This window comes from Podarcis raffonei, chromosome 5 (assembly GCF_027172205.1).
Source record: "Podarcis raffonei isolate rPodRaf1 chromosome 5, rPodRaf1.pri, whole genome shotgun sequence".
NCBI lineage: Eukaryota > Metazoa > Chordata > Lepidosauria > Squamata > Lacertidae > Podarcis > Podarcis raffonei.
In genome coordinates, this window is record NC_070606.1 from 100089903 (window position 1) to 100103251 (window position 13349).

At 49.8% G+C, this 13349-nt stretch overlaps 1 protein-coding gene across 6 annotated transcripts in view; it reads left to right on the top strand.

The window, feature by feature from the left end:
- Positions 1–12411, top strand: part of TP63 (tumor protein p63) — a 152046-nt gene extending 139635 nt beyond the window's left edge. For 5 of the 6 annotated variants that reach the window (XM_053390854.1, XM_053390853.1, XM_053390856.1 and 2 more), the window contains 4 exons: positions 6495–6652; positions 7565–7709; positions 9400–9493; positions 10247–12411. In XM_053390854.1, the coding sequence (XP_053246829.1) occupies positions 6495–6652; positions 7565–7709; positions 9400–9493; positions 10247–10543 (694 nt within the window). In that variant the 3' untranslated portion in view covers positions 10544–12411. The remainder of the gene's footprint in view (positions 1–6494; positions 6653–7564; positions 7710–9399; positions 9494–10246) is intronic. The other variant, XM_053390858.1, reaches the window with a different exon arrangement.
- The last annotated feature ends 938 nt before the right edge of the window (positions 12412–13349 follow it).

Consider the following 13349-nt stretch of genomic DNA (forward strand, 5'->3'; position numbering starts at 1 on the left):
AGGGTTGGGTGGGGTTGGATGAGCAAGCTGCAGAAGATCTTGGGGCCTCCTCCTTTTTCTGGTTCGTGCTTCCTGCCCTTCTGGTTTGCACCTAAATCTTGTGACAACAGAGTGTGGGAAAGTGCCACGTGGGCACAGCCTGGCATGGAACCCAGAAAGTAGAAGTAGGTCACTTGGCTTCTGCCTCTGTTTACAAGAAATGGCTCTGTTGCTGTGCTAAGTCGGCCTGTTCTGTGGAGAGGAGGAGAGCCTCCTTCTGAGGGCTCTTCCTGCCCACCACTCCTCGTGCCCCTGGCATGCCCACCTCATCCTGGAGCCACCTCCCAGGCACCCCCAGCCCACCCCACAGACCCTCCTGCATCTCCCAGCCAGCAGTTCCAAGAGGCAAGACATCTGCAGTTGGTTAATTGACCTCATTAAGCCCTAGGAATGGGAAAGTGCAATGAATTGGCTCAGGGTTCAAAGCGATTCCAAGGCGTAATCTTCCTTGGGATTCATTAAGCATCATTTGATGTGGCTTGGGCTCTGCGTTCCAAATTATGTTTTGGGAAGGGAACTCTAGGAAGAACTTTCTCTCGGTAAGAGCTGTTTGACGGCGGAACAGGCTCCTCGGGAGGTGGTGGACTCTCCTTCCTTGGAGGTTTGAAAGCAGAGTTTGGGTGGTCATCTGTCCTGGATGCTTTAGCCACGATTCCTGCATTGTGGGGGGTTGGACTGGATGACCCCAGGGCGTCCCTCCCAACTACAGTTCTATGAGATGAACCCCATTCACTGGGAAACCACACACATCCTCTGGTCAGCCATGAAAAAGGTTTCACCCTGAGCAATATTCCTTTCACTCTTACCATCTTACTCTTCTTAATTTGTGGTGCTGGTTTTCAATAAACTTTTGCATCTTGATTTTAACTGGAGTGGCCTCCTGTCCCTTTGTCTCTCTTTTTTTCTTTTCCTTCTCCTCTCACAACAAATGAATGTGCTGTCCTTCCTGCTCTCATCACTCACTCTCCTCTCCTTCAAACACGCATTCGCCTGACTTTACCAGCTCCCAAAAGCACCTTTTGTGTCTTGCCAAGTTTTAGACCAGGTTTGTGCAAACAATTCCATATCGGTTCATTTTCCCTCTCATTATGGGTAGCGTGAAGATGGAGAAGGACTTAGTCGGGAAGAAATGCTAATAGGGATTGGGGAGGTGCAATTCAATTTCCATTTACAGGTGATCTTACCTAGCTTACATTTTCTGAAACTATATGCAAACCAAAGCACAGTTATCCTTTGAAACGTGCATTTCTCTGAATTTTGCAGAGCGTTAAAAGGCTGGCGAATTTTCATGACAGCGTTTAAAATAACAATAGTACACAAAGTGATGTGAAGCTGAATTTAAGATTGCCAAAAAGAGAGAAAATCAGGAATGGACAGATCTGCCCAGCCCTTCTCACTAGTCACAAACACACACAGACCCTCGCTCTTCACCCCAGAAGGGGGTCAAGCCTTTGCAAACAGGCTCAAGCAAGGGTTTTGCATGCGTTCAGTGTGCACCTTGACTTAAGGACCCAGAAACTTACCTGGACAAATAGTGGGAGGAGGTGATGGGTGCACCCTAGACCCCAGTGGAACTTCTCTTGGAAAGGGACTGCCAAACCCTTAATCTCTGGTGGGAAATGGTTACTGCATCCGTCATTTCCAAGGAGTCTTCCAGGGAGGATATCAAAGGCCTCTCTCACTCCACTGGTTTGGAGAGAGGCAGAATCTGTTTCCTTCTAATGAATCTGGGTTCCTTCTCTAGTCCTGGTTCCTGTTAGGGAAAATGTTCTCCAGTGAGAGCTGGGGAGGGCCTACTGTCTCTGCCTCCTTCCCATACCCTGAGGGAAACATCTGGGAACTTGGGAAAGGGGGAGTCATGTCAGCTACACTGGCCCCCAGTACATTTCCGAGCACAATTCAAAGTGTTGGTGCTGACCTTGAAAGCCCTAAATGGCCTCGGTCCAGTATACCTGATGGAGCGTCTCTACCCCTGTCGTTCTGCCCGGACACTGAGATCCAGCACCGAGGGCCTTCTGGTGGTTCCCTCATTGCGAGAAGCCAAGTTACAGGGAACCAGGCAGAGGGCCTTCTTGGTAGTGGCACCTGCCCTGTGGAACACCCTCCCACCAGATGTCAAAGAGAACAACACCTACCAGACTTTTTGAAGACATCTGAAGGCAGCCCTGTTTAGGGAAGTTTTTAATGTTTGACACACTATTTTAATATTTTGTTGGAAGCCACCCAGAGTTGCTGGGGAAACCAGCCAGATGGGCGCGGTATAAATAATAAATAATAATTATTATATAGCTCACAGGTTTCAAGTTTCTTCCGCACACCCTTAGGAGAGATGGAGGACCCCCATGGCAGAAAGGAGCATGGGGCAAAATACGCCAGATGACCGTTCTGCCGTCCAGCCTTCTGAATGATCTTAGAGGAGAGGATTCTGGGAAGCCCTTCTGTAGATTCCAGGCTGGGGATGGAGCAAGAATGTAATTTGTGAGCAATCTGACTGCTCCTCTCCTCTGTGAATGTTTTGAGACTGGGATGTTGGATTCTGCCATTCTTCTTAAGCAAATACACAGAGGAAAGCGCCTCCATAGTCTCTGTGAATACAGCATTAAGAGCATGAGAAAAGCCTGCTGGATGAGGCCAGTGGCCCGTCTAGTCCAGCATCATGTTCTCACCATGGCCAAGCAGATGCCCCAAAGGGAAACCCGCAAGCAGGATTCGAACACAAGTCCTCTCCCTTCCTGCAGTTTCCAGCAACTGGAGTTCAGAAGCGTCGCTGTCCCTGACTGGGGAAGCAGAGCAGAGCCAGGATGGCTAGTAGAAATCCATTGCCTCCACGAATTTGCCTAATCCTCTTTCAAAGTCATCTAGGTTGGTGGCCATCACTCGTGCAGGAGTGAGTTCCACAGTTTGACTCTTCTTTCTGTCTTTTCTTTCACCTGTCCTAAAGACCCCAACCACAGTTGCCATGTTGAACAACTGAGAAGGATTTGTGGCTCTGTGCTTCTTCAAAGACATGTTTTGCTTTCAGAAGTTACCATAGTCACTTCCTGACATCTCCAATGGTCTCAGGTAGCAGAGCTCTTAGGGACGCAGTTGGCGCTGTGGGTTAAACCACTGTGCTGCTTGGGCTTGCCGATTGAAAGGCTGGCGGTTCGAGGCCCCACGATGGGGTGAGCTTCCATTGCTCTGTCCCTGCTCCTGCCAACCTATCAGTTTGAAAGCATGCCAGTGCAAGTAGATAAATAGGTACCACTCTGGCGGGAAGGTAAACAGCGTTTCCGTGCGCTGCTCTGGTTTCACCAGAAGCGGCTTAGTCATGCTGGCCACATGACCCAGAAAAACTGTCTGGGCGGACAAATGCCGGCTCCCTCAGCCTGTAAAACGAGATGAGTGCCACAACCCCAGAGTCGTTCGCAACTGAACTTAATTGTCAGGGGTCCCTTTACCTTTAGCAGAGCTCTTTCTCATTCGAACAGTCCTCTGTGGTCGTTTCATAGCTAGGACTCTGTCTTTCCTTCAGCCTTTCTGTGGGTCTCTGTGCATCTACAGCCAGATGGTCTGTGCAGCTGATGTGTCTGTATGTGCACATGCACACATGGGGGATGGGTGACAGGAGAATGCAGGGTGCATTGGAGGAAATGCAATTCTGGGCTGCATCAATAGGAGTATAGCATCTAGATCAAGGGAAGTAATAGTGCCACTGTATTCTGCTCTGCTCAGACCTCACCTGGAGTACTGTGTCCAGTTCTGGGCACCACAGTTCAAGAAGGGCACTGACAAACTGGAACGTGTCCAGAGGAGGGCAACCAAAATGGTCAAAGGCCTGGAAACGATGCCTTATGAGGAACGGCTAAGGGAGCTGGGCATGTTTAGCCTGGAGAAGAGGAGGTTAAGGGGTGATATGATAGCCATGTTCAAATATATAAAAGGATGTCATATAGAGGAGGGAGAAAGGTTGTTTTCTGCTGCTCCAGAGAAGCGGACACGGAGCAATGGATCCAAACTGCAGGAAAGAAGATTCCACCTAAACATTAGGAAGAACTTCCTGACAGTAAGAGCTGTTCGACAGTGGAATTTGCTGCCAAGGAGTGTGGTGGAGTCTCCTTCTTTGGAGGTCTTTAAGCAGAGGCTTGACAACCATATGTCAGGAGTGCTCTGGTGGTGTTTCCTGCTTGGCAGGGGGTTGGACTCGATGGCCCTTGTGGTCTCTTCCAACTCTATGATTCTATGATTCTATGAAATGGGCAAGGAGGGATCCCCACAACAAGGGCCAATGCACTTCTGAGCCCAAAGCAAACAAATCACCTGTGATTCACTCTCTGAGGCTAGAGCAACAATGCCTACGGGTCACAAGGGAACATAGTTGCCCTCCCACCAAGTAGGAAAATGAGCTGAGCAGCAGGCCTGTCCTCTGCTGTGCAATTCAGGGGACATCAAATATATCTGGATGTTGGAAGAGTCTGGACAGATAAAACAAAGTCCTTCTTCAAGCAGCACAGAGTCAGTCCCACAGGAGGCAGTGATGGTCACCAACTTGGGTGGCTACAAAAGAGGATCAGTAAAATTCATGGAGGAGGAGAGAGCTATCAATGGCTACTAGCCGCAATGGCCATGCTCTGCCCCCACAATCAGGGGCAGTAAATGTCACTGAAATTCTACTCAATGTTGATCCAGAGCAGAGGTCCTCTGGCTGGGTTGGGACGATATGGTATTGGGGGGGGGGCAACTCCCATCTCTTGCGGGGGTACAATTAGTGCCAGCACCGTCTGTTAAAAGTTTGGGTGTAATCTTTGACACCTCCCATTCAATGGAGGCGCAGATTGCAGCTATAACAAAGGCGGCATTTTTTCATCTCCGCCAAGCTAAGCATTTGGCTCCTTACCTCTCTTGCCCTGACCTTGCCACTGTGATCCATGCGACAGTCACCTCCAGACTGGATTATTGTAACTCGCTCTATGTGGGGCTGCCCTTGAGATTGACCCAGAAACTCCAGCGGGTGCAGAATGCCACGGCGAGACTCCTTATGGGGTCCTTGCTGCAGGATCACATTCACCCGGTGCTATATCAGCTGCTCTGGCTCCTGGCAGAGTACAGGATCAGGTTCAAGGTGCTGGTTTTAACCTTTGAAGCCCTATACAACCTAGGACCCTCGTACCTACGGGACTACCTCTCCTTGTATGTCCCATGGAGGACCTTACGGTCTTCAAACAAAAACATCTTGGAGGTCCCAGGCCACAGGGAGGTTAGGCTGGCCTCAACCAGAGCCAGGGATTTTTCAGCTGTGGCTCCGATCTGGTGGAACGCTCTGTCCCAAGAGACTAGAGCCCTGCGGGACTTGATATCTTTTCGCAGGGCCTGCAAGACAGAGCTGTTCTACCAGGTCTTTGGCCAAGGCACAGCCTGACCCCCTTCTTTGGTAATCCTTCACAGAACTCCAACCCAATGGTTGCCATCAATTTGATTTGAACTGATTTTATAATGAATTGATTTTAGAATGCTGTATTATTTTACTGTTGTTAGCCGCTCTGAGCCCGGCTTCGGCTGGGGAGGGTGGGATATAAATAAAATTTTATTATTATTATTATTATTATTTTTCCAACATATAGTTAGCAGAGTAAAAAACACGTTGCAGGATTTCCCCAAAAATAGGCCAGAGGCCATTGTGTTTCATCCAGCAGAGCTTTACTGCTACTGAAGGCAAATGAGCGTAATGGTCACAAATCCAAAACATTCAGGATTGGCCCTGTCCATAAGAAATCCAGATGCAGCAGGCTTAACTTAAACTTACAATAACTTATAATAAGACGAAACTTTAACACTATGTGCAGAACACCACATCAGAAGAGAGAGATAGAGAGACCCAGGCTCCTTCTGGCCTCACTATTATAGTCAGCCTGACCTTGACAGAAGAGATAACAGGACCAGGTTAAGCCAGCTGTACTCAGCTTCTCTGAAGGAATAACCCAAACATCATGAACCTTCTGCTTCTTTCTTTTATGCAGAGAAGCTTCCAGAACCCTCTTGAATTAATTAGAACAGGAAAGATCTCTACGCATCAGATCAATACTTTCTGCACTAAGAAATGTGAATTGACAGTAAATGCTTCTGAACACAAGCTGCTGGGTATGCCAGGAGGGAAGCGGGCTCTTGTGCTGCAGTCCTGCTTGTGGGTTTCAAATGATGGGAATCCGTTTGGGAATTACTGTAAGAACAGGAGGCTGGACTAGAAGGACCACTGGTCTGATCCTGCACTCCTCCTCTTCTTCCGTTCCAATGTTCTTCTTATGTTTTAATGGATGCACGTGCTTGTTTTCTGCTTGGAATATTGTCGCTTCGAGTCGCTGTGGCCAAAAAAATGGCAACTAGTAAATTTAATTAAAAGCGCTAAGGTTGTAAGGTTGGCCCTTTCCCTCCCCGCGTGGGCCTGACTTCTCCGCCCTTGTTTTCCAACCCTCTCTCAGGAACTCCATCCAGTCCCAGTCTTCCTATGGGTCCACCTCTCCTCCGCTCGGCAAGATGAACAGCATGAACAAGCTGCCCTCTGTCAGCCAGCTCATCAACCCACAGCAGCGAAACGCTCTGACCCCCACCTCGATGCCCGACAGCATGGGAGCCAACAGTAAGAAGCTTCTCCACCCCCCCGGTGACCCTCCTGGAGCTGGAGCTTAGAATGAGTGGGGTGGCAGAATAGTGGCCAGAGCAGAACCTCCCAAACTCTTTTGAGCCACTGCCCCCTTGGTTCAAACAAGCCATCTCCAGTGCCTGCTACCCTACCCTGCAGAAATCCTTATCTGGAATATCTTCCAAAAAAACAAAAAACCCCAAACCCAGTTAGAACTGTTTAATTTAATTAATCAATTTTGGAACCACCGGAAGAGGAGCTTGTGAGTTGACAGACCAGGCCTCCCTACCTGAAATTTGGGAAGGGTTGTTTTACAAAATGCAGGGAAGATTCTGAGATGGAGTGACTAGCTGGGGAGGGGGGAATTCAAGTCGCTTCTCATTTGAAGGTGAACCTACCTAATTTGTGGCATCCAAAGTGATAGAAAAACCGAAACAGTCCTCCTGCGAAACCTGCGCTTGCTTGAATTTTGCAATCCAGTTCTCCGAAAGCGGAGCTGGTGCCTAAAAAGCTTTTAACCCCTCTGCCTTACTTGGGGGCAAGGCCCACTCAGCACATAGGCTCTGGAGGCTCGTGTGGGGTCTCAGATGGCCCCACAAAATCTCACGAGAGCATCCCAGAGCTGGCACACCAAGCTGGCACACCAAGCGAGATGGAGAGCTTAAAAGCTATTTTCATGCCAGTGCTCACACCAGGAGCTTTGAAGTTCTCTGCCTTCCTCAGATTTAACTTGCACACTTTCAACCAGCCAGACCTCAACCACATATGGTTGAAACCGCCTTAGTCATTTAAATGAGAGAGATCGGGCTGTATAAGAAAGGAGATGGGCTAGCTCAGGGGTGTGGAGGGCAGGTTCCAGCTATTGGTGCCTCCGTTTTTGTAACTCTGGTCTCTCTTTCCTTGTTCCAGTTCCAATGATGGGGGCCCACATGGCAATGGCCGGCGACATGAACGGGCTCAGCCCGACCCAGACGTTGCCCCCCACCCTCTCCATGCCATCGACATCCCACTGCACCCCGCCACCTCCCTACCCAACAGACTGCAGCATTGTCAGGTGAGTGAGCTGTAGCTGTGCAGGCTTTCCACCCCTCCACCCCTCAGATCACGGGTGACAGCAGCATGCTTCTCTGTTCTGTGGGGTCCTTCGTCTGGGGCTGCTCTGTTCAAGAAGCAGTTTGCAGGTCATGTTAGACCTGCCGAGCTACTTCAGCTGGCTTGCCGCGCTGCCTTTGCCTCCCCTTGCCGTTGCCCCCAGACCTTTTCCTACCATGCACACAAGAAGGAAATGAGGCAGAGGGGATTCCTGTGAAGAATCCCACTGTTGCATGTGATGGAATCGGATAGGGTGGCAATCTCTCCATCTGGCCTGCTTTGACATGCCCCTGGAGAACCCTGGAATAGTAGCCAAGGGTAACTCACATCAACTGCATTTGTTGCCCTGGTTTCAGGAGAAAAGAATTATAGAGTTGTAGAGTTAGAAGGGATCCCAAAGGTCATCTGGTCCAACCACCTGTCAATGCAGAAATTACGGCTGGAGAATCCTTGGAAGATGACCAACCTCTGCCTAAAAACCTCCCATGAAGGGAGATCATAGAATCATAGAAGGGAGCCCAAGGGCATCTCCTCCACCTTCCTGCAACTCAGGAACCACAGCTGAAGAATCCCTGACAGATAACCGTCCTACTTCTGCTTAAAAACATCCAAGGAAGGGGAGCCCACCACCTTCTGAGGTCACAGAGTCATAGAGTTGTAGAGTTGGAATGGACCCCAAGGGCAACATAGGAATCCCTGGCAGATGGCCACCCAACCATGGCTTTACAACCTCCCCCGAAGGAGGGTCCAAGATACATTGCAGCATTGAACCCTACTATTTTTATCTCCAGGGCTGGCTGCTGTGGCCCTCTAAATGCACGGCTGCCTTTGAAGACGGATCAGAAGCTGCATCTACTGCAGGATGTTGCTGCTTAGCTCCTGGTGAACATCAGGAGGACCACACTAAGCACTCAAGCAGCACCTGCGCTAGCTGCCTCTTCGCTTCCAGGTCCCTTCCAAGGTGCCCTTTTGGCCAAGGTGCCACAGTATGTGGTGCCCCTCTCCCCATGGCATAGCCTAAGAACGTCAGAAGATCAGGCCAGGGGTCCATCTAGTTCAGCATCCAGGTCTCACAGTTGCCAACCACACTTGCTGTGGAAAACCAGCATGCAGGATTTGAGCACAGGACCCCTCTCTGCTCCTGTGGTTTCCAGCATCAGAAGCATAACATAGGAAGAGTCCGCTGGATCAGGCCAATGACCCATCTTGCCCAGAGTCCTCTTCTCACATGGCTGCTTCCAACTGTGGAGGCAGAGCATGGCCATCGATAGCCTTCTCCTCCTCTCTACGAATTTGTCCAATCATCTTTTAAAGCCCTCCAGGTTGGTAGCCTTCACTGCCTCCTGCGGCAGCAAGTTCCACAGATTAACTACGTGCTGCATGGAGAGGGAGCTGTTGCCTCTTCCTCCCATGAGGCTTGGGATAGCTGACTTCTGTGTCCCACTCAGGGGGTATCACCTTCTTCCTCCCGGTGACGAGTTTGGGGTGGGTGGTGACCGGGGTTCCTTCCTGCTCCCACAAATCAAGGCTTTTGCGTAGCAGAGCGCCTGGTGTGGGTGACCTTCTTATCTCAACCTCTCTCTTTCTCTCTCTCTTCCTCTTTCCTCCTTTCCTCTTTCCTCCTCCTCCTCCTCCTCCTCCTCCTCCTGCAGTTTCTTAGCAAGGCTGGGCTGTTCCTCCTGCGTGGATTATTTCACGGCGCAAGGGCTGACCACCATCTATCAGATTGAACACTACTCCATGGATGTAAGTAACTGCCTCGCCCTTTCGCTGCATGGTGGGGGAAAGGGGCCTTTCTCTTGAACTTGGCACTCTGCGCTGGAGGGGAGAGGGCAAAGCTACGCTTTGGATTTAGGGGCGAGCTACATGTTACACCCAACTTTGGCAGCCCCTTCGCCATTGCAATAGTGCCCTCGGGAGAGAGGGGAGCTGCAGTTGGCCAAGGGGTGTCAGAGAACGGAGGGCCCAACCCTTTCCCCTGCCGACTCTTTTCCTGCTGAACTTTCTCCCTTTCAACCACCCTCCCCATCTTCTTTTAGACCTCTCGCTGTTCCAGACCACATTAATGGGTCTGGAACAGTGGTGTGGCAGTAAAAACGGGGGGTTTTGCATGAAGGGGAGGCGGGCAGGCCCAGCTGGAAGAGCCTTGGACTGTTTGCAAGCCACAGGTCTGAAACAGACATGGTTGTCCTGAAGTCTCCTGGGGTTCCTTCTGTACCTCCTCCCTCCCGCCTGAATCCTTCTTGCTTTGCTGGGATTTTGTTGTTGCTTGCTTGGGGCTTGGCCTGTTGGGGACGCCGCCATTCTATCGGGCTGAGGGTCTCTCCATTTCCTTACTGAATCTTCGCTTCTGAAGCTAAGCGCCGCCAAGCAAGACCTGAAGAACCCTTGAGATAGTCACCAAAACCCCCACTCACCCCCCGTTGAAAACTGTAGAAACTTGTGTAACTTCTTTTGGCAAGAGTGGCTGATTCTCTCTCTCTTCTCCTCACCTTCCAGGATCTGGTGAGCCTCAAAATCCCGGAGCAGTTCCGCCATGCCATTTGGAAAGGCATCATGGACCACCGGCAGATCCACGATTTCTCCTCTGCCCCCCACCTCCTGCGTACCCCTGGGGCCGCCTCTGCGGTCAGCGTGGGCCCCAGCGAGACCCGCGGGGAGCGTGTCATCGACGCCGTGCGCTTCACCCTCCGCCAGACCATCTCCTTCCCTCCCCGCGACGAGTGGAGCGACTTCAACTTTGACCTGGATGCCCGCCGCAACAAGCAGCAGCGCATCAAGGAGGAAGGGGAGTGAAGAGCCGGCCTGTGGCTCTCCCTCCGCCCTCCGCCCCACACCGATGGACCTCTGGGCTGCTCCTGCCTCTCCCTGCTACTCTGAGGTGGTGCGAGGGGCTTGGAGAGGATGGGGAGGGGGGAATGTCATGTGCTCTTCAGCGCTAGCTGCACCTGTGCTTCCGAGCTTGCAGCCTCCACACTTTGCCGGAAGCGCAGCTGTTTTGTATTTTCTCGCAAGCCATAGCTTTCGTTTGTTGGGGAGGGGTGGGGTGGCCTTTGCGGCTTCTGCTCAGCAAGGACTGCATGTTGTAAGACGTGGTGGGTGTCTGGAGAAACGCAGATTCCCCCAGTTGTGGCACTTGACCCTTTCCGCCGAACTGGACCAGCTACAGTGCGCCCCCGTGTGTGACCAGATCAAATCTCCCGTGCAAACTTTTGTATGGATCCCTCTCTGCGTGGATCCCTTTCTCGGGTGCTTGTTTTGAGGGTTTTAAGGATTCGATGCCTTTGGGGAGGCCTCTCATCTGTGACAGCATTGCCTAGTGGTTGGAGTTTGATGATTTCCAAGTCTGAATTATGACGGCTTAACAACACTGAGGTACGGGGTATGATGTGCATTGGACCTCACGACCAGTCTGGCCATCGCATGCTTTGCATAGCAGGTTTCCTCCTGGGCAACCTTTCAGTTTAAATTTTGCTTTTGGGGGTTAGCAATGGTTTTTCGGCGGGGGTAGTCCACTTCGTTCCTTCACCCCCGCTGATTCTTCCTTCAGCAGCAAATGCAAAGAAACTCTTGACCAGGAACCCAGACTGCCAATTCCTTAGCAGGTTCCCTTTGAGATCACCAAATATGCCTGCCCGCCCCCCATTATATCTGGGCTTGTGAAATCTCCCCTTGAAACAAGCACATAAATACGGGGAGAGTTGCCTCTGTGTCAGATTTCACTTACCATTTCAACAAGTGGGTTATTTGAGCAAGATCTTGGATTTTTCTTAACCTGGGTTTCATGAATTGCCTTGCCGCATAAATGCACTCAGGGTGGCTTCTGTGGCTGGATTCCAGCAGATCTGTATTTTCCCTTCTTTCCTTCCTTTCTCCCCACCTGCCTTTCAGGAAAACTAGCTCCTGGGCCACCTGCTGTAAACTGACTGCACTAGACAAGGCACACTATAGACCATGAATGCCCAATGGGGCAGATCTTCCTGATGTTTTCATGCCTGTTTACTATTCTGTCATCTCATTCTACCACACAAGAGTCTTTCCCTGAGCTACTTTCCCTCTCCTCAACACATCTTCGGGCTACAAATTTCTACTGACAAACCCACTACTGCCAAGTAAGCTCTGACTTCTTGCAGATATTGTCATCTCATGCCTAAAATGCAGTCAAAGTACATTTTTCATGTAAACATTGTAAGTACAGTTTTGTTTTATGTATAATTTTGTCATGTACTTGGTCAATCATTTATTGAGGGGTGGTTTTTTTGATAAAAAAATTGTATTTCTCTTTGGGGTTTGGGGCTTTTCAGAACCACATTTTGTTTGCATTTTTTATTTTTTTATTTTTTAAAGAAACAAACAAACCACACCATTTTATGGGAAAGGCTTATATCTGTGTAATGACTTTCAACGTGTTTGTGATATTGACCTTAACGAATCACGATTACAGAGAGGGGGGGAGTGATTGCAAAAAAACCCTTTCTCGGGGGGAGTGGGGGGGGGAGACACCGAGGGTTGACTTCAAGAGTCCTAGATTTCAAAATAAGTTCCTTTGCTCAGTTTGAGTGGCACACATCCACAAGTTCTCCGTGACTTGCAATAAGTATTAATTGGATGAAAAGCACTCTGTTGTCAATATCATTGTAAATAAAAACAGATTACAAAAGCAACGTTGATGGTTTCTGGCATTCGAAACGGCCGCGGGAGTCTTTCATTGTGGGTCACAACACCAAAGCCATGTGCATTGCCCAAGTCAGTTCAGAGGAAGGACATGGCTGCCCTAGAAAACAGACTGGCTCCTCTGCACAGCCGAGGACTCTGGGGGCGCTTCTTGCACTCCCACCCGGGAATTTGCAAGGCATCGTGAGGACAAATGCCCCATCAGTGCAATGATTTTTTCTTGCAAAGAGGAACAGGCTGCCCATCTCTTCCTCTTGCACCCTCCCCCTAAATATTTCCCCAGTCTGGCAGGCCAGATTTGCAGACACCATGAAGCACATGCCGAGAGAGAACTTGGTGCTTCCCAATTTGTGGGCAGGAGTAGAGCCCTGTGAGAGTTTGAAGGGCACCTGGACAAAAGAAGCTGCCATGCCAGCTACATCCATAACTCATGAACATAGCGCAAGGGTTTCGTGCAACATAGTTTCACTGCCACTTGTTTTCTGCCAATGGATGGGAAGCACTAACATCCAGGAGTAAGGATGCTTTGGGATCTACTGAGACAGTCCACACTATGGGAGCAGTTCAATTTGTGGGAATGTTGTGGGTAGCAGGAGAGGATATATTGATTAAATATTATCCTTCCTAACTCACGCTAGTGAGTTTATTCATACAGCAGAGTACATTCCCCCTTTTACACAGCAGGAAGCTAATTGCAGATTCATTAGAAACTCTTAAGTTCTATTATTCCCGGTAAGACCCCTTTGATTCCCTCCTAAAAGCATAAAGACCTAAGAAGTTTCTTTTGAAAAAAATTTAAAAAATTGACCAGCCAACTAAGTTTGTTCTGGGTAGTTGGTCTCTAGGATGCTACTGGACAATTTTTAAATTATTTATTTATTTATTTCAACTGCATCAGATCAACAGGGCTCCCTACCTGAATCTTCTT